Source organism: Choloepus didactylus, chromosome 26, assembly GCF_015220235.1.
Source record: "Choloepus didactylus isolate mChoDid1 chromosome 26, mChoDid1.pri, whole genome shotgun sequence".
Taxonomy (NCBI): Eukaryota; Metazoa; Chordata; class Mammalia; order Pilosa; family Megalonychidae; genus Choloepus; species Choloepus didactylus.
Window position 1 is genome coordinate 10,474,263 of NC_051332.1, and position 7,832 is coordinate 10,482,094.

Consider the following 7,832-nt stretch of genomic DNA (forward strand, 5'->3'; position numbering starts at 1 on the left):
GGGCCTCTGTTTGTCCTGAGTGCCTTCAGCTGGTATAACATGGCCCAGTCTTCAGTGTTCAAATAAAGTCACTTCATCCATATCATGGACCTGCATTTTCTGCCAAGTAATCTTAGCTTTAAATACAAGACAGTAATGTTGTTCATCTCAACTGGGGAGGGAAATTTATAGTTTACTTGCTTTCTTTTTAAGTGACAAGGTGATGAGGAAATGAATCCATAAAATTGATACTTGTGTAAGTTGTATTTACAGTTGGAGTAAGAAATTTAATAATTGTTTTTGTCTTATGTATGTTATACTTGTTTTTATGATGTTCTGAAACAAGAATTAAGCAACTCATTTTATGTCTGATTAGAGTTACAGATGCTTAAATGCTAAGGAATAATTTGGCATATTCATAAGTCTCCCTTCTCAGGTATTTGAAATATATAAATCAGATAAATTAAATGTTTAATTGCAGTTTGAAATTTCTAAAGGAATTTGCTTAATTAAATGTGTAAGTGGTGTTAAGTTTATGGGAAATTAATCTATCAAATTTATGAGCTAATTCAATGTTAATCAATGAACAAGTAAATGTGATCTTGCTTTTATATAAAAATTATGTTCATTAATAAAATATCAAGATATAAAAAAGATGCATAAGACCATATCCATGACTTTTAAGAAATTCACCAATTTACACATACAAAACTTCAAAACATTCAGTAGTTCTAAATAAGATTATATATTTTAAAGTTTTTGTATCTAGTTTTCTTATTATTTTAACTTCAAAAAACAAGGTTTGAATTTAAACAACTTTAGTTATAAATATTATAAAATGTGGTTTTAATTTTAAAAATTGAAGTGATTAGATTTTTTAGGTCAATACAAGAATATAAGTTCAAACTTTGAAATAAACTTGTTGACTTCCTAGAACAAGCCAGGCTGTTGCTTACAAAAATCCACCAGGGAGTGCTCATGAATGATACAGTCCTCAGATCACAAGTGGGCATTCTATGCATTTCACGTGACACTTTCAGTTAAGGATGAAGAATTTAGACATTGATGAACTTTGCCTTATTTTATGTCTTTTTTGAAATGTGAAATTTTGAAATATGTGCTTTAGAGCAAAACCCAAACCAATTTTAAGCTATTTAACCAGGCAATATAATAGGCATAAAGCAAAGAGAGAGGAAAGTACATACTAAGCATTTTTATTCTGCTTCAGGAATCAGAGTTTTTAAAAAAATTGTTACAGTAAGAAAAATATTATAGTACTTGTAAATATCTCATGGTTTGCTCCCAGATAAACACTTTTAATCAGATTTAAGTAATTTTTAACAGGCAATATTACATTTTAAGGTAATTTTAAACACCAAGGTTTTCAAAGTTTTCAAAACTGGTAACTGGTGAACATAGAAATTACAGACATATAGTACTTAACTATGTTCCCTGAAATACATATCCTCTGATGGAGATTGTTCTCTAATCACAATGAAACTGGTGGTAGACAGTTTATATTTTGTGTATAATACAAAACAAGTAGATATTTGGATCCCTATATTATATCATTTTTAATTATCCTTAATAACTAATATTTCATTTCAACACACTATAAAATAATGTTATAATCTATACTGGGGCTTTTTAAAGTCCACATACTCCAAACTCCTCAGTCTCCCAATCACAGGATATGATCACTATTATAAATGAGATTGTTATTAAATTTTACTTTGTGGCTGACCCTGTTGGACCCCCTTTGAAATCAAACCTCTCTGGGACATGTGCATACCTCAAATTTGACAATCACCTCTCTGCTACAGTCGTTTTGTTGAGGGCATCATTCCCATGATGACCCCACCTTAAGGGTCATTCTGAAACAACTTTCCAGAATTTTTCTCCTTCCCTTCACAATCTTCTTTCCATCCTTCAATTCCTTCAATAGGTTCTGCAACATAGCTGTGTGATCTTTATCAAGAGACATAAGCATTTCCTCAAATAGAGAACAGGATGAGGAGACTTCAGGGGTGTTTATAAAAAATGTGACACACATTAGGGATCACAACTAATTTTTTTTCCAAGAAACAAAATGGATAAATAAAATATACATATTGAAAATTTAAAGAGTTGCACTGAAAAGGAGAAAAGATGTTAGGTTGAAAATTCAACAAAGACTTTATAAGGAAAAAAGAGGAGAAAAAACACAACAGTGTAGGCAGGGACTAAGGCAGCACCACTGGTTCTGCTCTGTTTGTTATTCTCTTCAGGGTTTTCTTCAGAGCAAGTCTGATGTCCTTGTTCCTCAGGATGTAGATGAGGGGATTCAGAATGGGCACCACATTGGTATAAAGCACTGAGAAAAACTTCTCCTGTCCCAAAGACCCAGCAGATGATGGTTTCACATAAGTGAGCAGCCCAGATCCATAGAAAAGACCAACAGTAATTAAGTGGGAGCCACAGGTGCTGAAGGCTTTGGATGAGCCCTTTGCTGATGACATGTGAAGGACACTGAAAAGAATCAGAGCATAAGAGATACAGATAATGAGACTAGATACTATGACAACTGTGCCCACAACAATGAAAACCAGGAGCTCATTGGCATAGGTGCTGCTGCAGGAGAGCTGGAGCAGGGGGAAGACATCACACATATAGTGATTGATGACATTGCAATCACAAAATGTCAGCCTGATCATGCACCCTGTGTGAGTCATAGCACTAGCAAACCCCATCATGTATGAAGCAGACATCAGCAAAGAACACACCTGAGGGGTCATGGTGACAGTGTACAGCAGGGGCTTACAGATGGACATGTAGCGGTCATAGGCCATGGCTGTCAGGACATAGCACTCAGAGTTGACAAAGAAGCAGAAGAAAAATAACTGAGCCATGCATCCTGTAAAGGAGATGATGTTCCTCTCCAAATTAAAGCTCATGAGCATTTTAGGGGTAAAGACAAATGAATAGCAGAGACCAATGAAGGAGAGATTGAAGAGGAAAAAGTACATAGGGATGTGAAGGTGGGAATTCAGGAAAATAAGGTTAATTAAAATTAAATTTGCCACCACAGTGACCACAAAGTTCATCAGGAACAGAAAAAACAGGGGCAGCTGGACCTCAGGTTGGTCTGTCAATCCCATTAGGATAAACTCAGTAACTGAAGAGACATTTTCCACAGCCATTCCCATCCTGGGCTGAAGCTGTAGGAGCAGGGGTTATGGTGAAATTAAAGAAGTACACTCGGGCTTTGATTGCAGATGGAGTTCTGGATCTGCTGGTTTACAAGATGAAGGTTGCCTGAAGACACACAGCAAGGCATCCAGGAGCATGAACTCCTGAGGAGATTCCCCAGACATCAGAGTCCAGGTTGTCCTTTCCTATTCTCATTCCCCTGCTCAGCTTGTGTGTCCCTGTGCTGAGAAAGGTGCTGGGAGACCTCCTAAAGCCTCATCATTTCCTCCCTCCGACTTGAGCATCTCCCAGGCTCACAGCAAGTGCCCCCCCCCCAGAATCCTAGAGTTCTACAGCTGTGGAATTGTAACTAAATCAGTAAGTCAGGGATGATTCATTTGCCTTGCAATCTGACTGATGCTGAGCCTTGAGGGTCCTTCATCCTTACTGTACTGGGGGTGGGTGGAAATTCTGTAATGATGAAGGAGGCACTAGATGTCAGCATTGTCCTCAGTCTTCAACAGGCTAGAAGAGGTATTCTTGGGAATAAGCCATGATTTCTACTTGAGAATTTGCCCAGAAGGTCCTCTTCACTTGTGAAGAGGAAAACAAGATCCTCAAGAGCCTCACAAACAATCAGCTGGCTTCAATGGGATGAACTTCAGCTTCACATCCTATCTCCTAGGGAAATTTATTAGAAGTGCAGATAATTATTCTCTCCCACATGATTTTCCACCATTTGATTAGTCTCTTGACAGAAATTACTGATCCTTTGTTTACATCCTGTATCTTAGACCAATATTGGAGCCTCTGGGACTCAGTATTCTACTCAGCTTCTATTTCACATGAATTCCTATTCCCCAGTGCAAAGGATATTTGGCCCCTTTGGCTTCCCCTATCATCTGCATGATAAGCACACCTATTAAAGAAGAAGTTTCAGGGGCATACTGACTCACCATTTCTAGTAATTTCCTACAAGTCACAGGGTTGTATGAACAAAATGTTAGATTACTTTATCACTACATATACTAACGGATATCAAGTCAATAAAAACGATGTAATGAAGTTGTTAAAAGAGTGGGGCCTCAAGGCAGAGTTTAATGCACACTTCTCTACTTCCTAACTGTGAGATTTTAGACAAGTTATGAAAATCCTCTGGATCCTTTATCCTCATCTATAAAATCAGGCCCCAAAAAGGGGCTATTTCATAGGGTTATGGTAGGGATTAAATAGGGATTAAATGAATAAAACAGCCTGATAACTGCTAGCTCCCCTACCTCTATCCACTTCCACATTCATATATAGAGATTCTGAACTGGGACACTAAAGGCTTTTGAACATGAAAATTATTTGTTCCAGTGAGCTGCCTATATTATATTATGTGTAACAACCCTGGCTTCTACCCATTAGATATATACCAATACCACCAATTGAACCACCATGTACAAATCTGAAAATCAAATTTTCTGGACCTTAGGCACAGACAATTTTATGTCTGCTGGGAATCAAAATTGCTAAAGTTTGAGTTGTTCTGGTCTATATGTATAGCCTGGACCTCTGTCCTGCCTCTTGGACAACTCTATTTTATTGATTTTTATTCTTTTTTTCTATCATTTTTAATATTCAGGAGTACATTTTTGTCCCTTTGTGAAACCTTTTCTTGAGGTTTTCTTCCATTTGCTTTGCCTGTTTCCTTCAAATTGTGTTTATATGATCAGGTTCATTTATTTTTTGCTACAGTTTCCCTTAAAGTGTCTCACCAGAGTAGCCCACACATTAACATTTAGGATTAGTGTTCAAAAAGCTGCCTGGCCTCTCCATATGGGTGCTTGTGAATTGTGAGACTCACAAAGATATGATCTCTATGTGGTAATGCCATCAGGACTAACAGTCTAGTTTGGTGACCCATAGAATTTTCTTCCCATCTGACTGAAGGATATAAGCCTGGCTCTTGGATATACTAAGCTGAGCTGATTAGAGGAAGAAGACTGAGAGTGTCAACATCTCTTATGTACATCTTCACCTAATTTCCACCAATTGAACCAATATGCACATAATCACCTAATTTATATTCTTTGGGGTTTAATTTCTCTCTGTAATATAACTATAAAATTTCAATACCTGCAGGTAGTGACAGAGGAGATATGAAAATCTGTTAAGCATTCCTATCTTGTCCCCCCTTCACAACAACTTTCAAAGGTTCTTTACCACAAAAATCTGAGCAGGTGAATGATTATATGGCATAAAGTAGGTGTTATCTTGATTTTTCTCCAATTATTTCCTAATGCCACTTTCATGAGTATGCTAAATGGCATGCTGCTCATTTATTTACACAGCTTACAAAATTATGTTTGTTGTGAATCTTTGTCCTTGTAAGTTAGTGCAAGTTTTAATTCCTTTTCTGTGGCATTAGTGAGTTTAGGAAGGAATAGAAGCAAGGTGTTTATGTGAGGTTTGCCATCTTTAGCCTGAGAACTCTGGCTGCACTTTTAATGAGACACTGAAGCACACTAAGTCTAGAGACTAGAGATTACAGATCTCAGGTCCACAGATTTCTATTGTATTCAGAGTAGATTGTACATGAAGCCTAAAACACTAAAATCAGTTTATTTAATTCAGAATATTTACTTTCCACAGATCATGGGACCATTTAAAAAGCTAACTAAAGTTGCAGGTTACTGAATATTCGGTGACTTCACTTTCCATTCTCTAAAGTGCATGTGTCTTGCAATTGCCTGCAACATATGAGCCATGAATTGCTTGTCCTATGTAATCAGCAAGATGGTACCAATACAGTAGATCAATGTTAATTTGAAGGATACCCTGATGACTTGGATTTATTCTGCCTATGTAAAGATGGAGAACAGGGGTGTTACCATTGCTTTATGTAAAGCTGTAAATTCCTGTGATAAATCCCACTTGATCAGGGTGTATAATTCTTTTAATGTGCTGTTGGATTCAATTTGCTATTATTTGTAGAGGATTTTTGCATCTATATTCATAAGAGAAATTGGTCTGTCATTTTCTTTTCTTGTAGCACCTTTATCTGGATTTTATATTAAAAGGATGATAGCCTCATAGAATGAGTTAGGGGTGTTCTTTCCTCTTGAAATTCTTGGAAGATTTTGAGCAGAATTGATATCAATTCTTCTTGGAATCATTGAGAGAATTCACCTGTGAAACCATCTGGTCCTGGGCTTTCGTTTGTTGGGTGGTTGTGGTGACTGATTTGATCTCTTTCATTATAATTGGTCTTTTAAGATCTTCTATTTCTTCTAGAGTCAGTGTAGGTTGTCCATGTGTCTATTTCTCCCTTCAGTTTTGCCAGTGTTTGCCTCATGTATTTTAGGGCAGTATGATCAATTGTACAAATATTTATGATTATAATTTCTTCTTGATGTTTTGTCCATTTTATTAACATTTAGTATCCTTCTTTATTTCTTGTAAGAACTTTTGACTTAAAATCTACTTTGTCCAGTATTAGAATAACTATACCAGCTCTTTGTGGCTAGTATTTGCCTGAATTATCTTTTGCCATACTTTTGTTTTCAACCTGTTTATGTATTTGGGTCTACGGTGATTCTCTTGTAAACACAGAATTGGATTCTGCTTTTATAACCATTTTGCCAATCTTTTGATTTGGGAATTTAATGCAAAACATTCAGTGTTATTACTGTAAAGTCAGTACTTACTTCACCCATTTTGTCCTCTGGTTTTTATATGTCATGTCCTTTTTGTCTCTCTTTTCCTTTATTGCCAACTCCTTTTCTGTATATTTGATCTTTTGTGATGTTATTGTCTGGAAACTGTCTCATTTCTGTTTCTGTATATATTTTAAATACTTTCCTTGTGGTTAGCCTGAGATTTTTACCATACACTTACATCTGTAACCTACTAATTTGAAAAGAAGCCAACTAGGGTTCAATAGCTTACATGTTTTCGGCTCCAACATCCCTCTTTTTCCCTCATGTTGTTTTTGGCCCTCACTACACAGAAAACTACAAAACTTTGGGAGAAGAAATCAAAGAAGATCAAAATAAATGGAAGGACATTCCTTGTGCAGGAATTGGAAGACTAAATATTATTAAGATGTTAATTGATTTAACACTGTTTCATATTCCTTGTATGATAAGGTTTTATTCATGAATTTTAAATTTATGTTTTAAAAAATGTCAGTTTCATTATTATTCTTGTAGTATTTCACTTAAGAACAGAGATATTCTCTTAGGTATTCAAAGGACTATTACCACAATCATTAAATTAACCTGGATGTAGTAGAAATATCTCATATTGGGGCCTGGTCCCAACCTGAACAATTATGCAATCATGTCCTATTGACCAAGCAAAATGTTGATAGTAATAATAACAATAGAAATGTAGACAGCCACAAACAAAAATAGTATACAGTCTCAGATCAAACATGGCATTTCTTTTACAGGTATATTTATTCTCTTTCATCTGAATATACTTCAATAATTTCATTCATATGGACATATTAGTAAGCTGCTGAACCATCCCTTTAAACAATATTCCTCAGATTGTGTTTCTTTCAGAGGTTCTTCCTGATGAAATTGAGTTTGTGAGTTTTAGGCTGTATTGTCAGAAAGTCATGGTGCCTCATGTTGATTTTTTTAAATGAGAAGTTTCATTTTTGTTTCTTTCATTTTATTGAATTTATTTTAAAC

General features: G+C 35.8%; 1 protein-coding gene across 1 annotated transcript; it reads right to left on the reverse strand.

Annotated features, from left to right (window-relative positions):
* Window positions 1–2,201: 2,201 nt before the first annotated feature.
* LOC119520859 (olfactory receptor 143-like) lies at window positions 2,202–3,182 on the reverse strand. Its single transcript, XM_037818739.1, has one exon. The coding sequence runs from the start codon at window positions 3,162–3,164 to the stop codon at window positions 2,202–2,204; it is 963 nt and encodes a 320-aa protein (XP_037674667.1). The 5' UTR covers window positions 3,165–3,182.
* Between the last annotated feature and the right edge of the window lie 4,650 nt (window positions 3,183–7,832).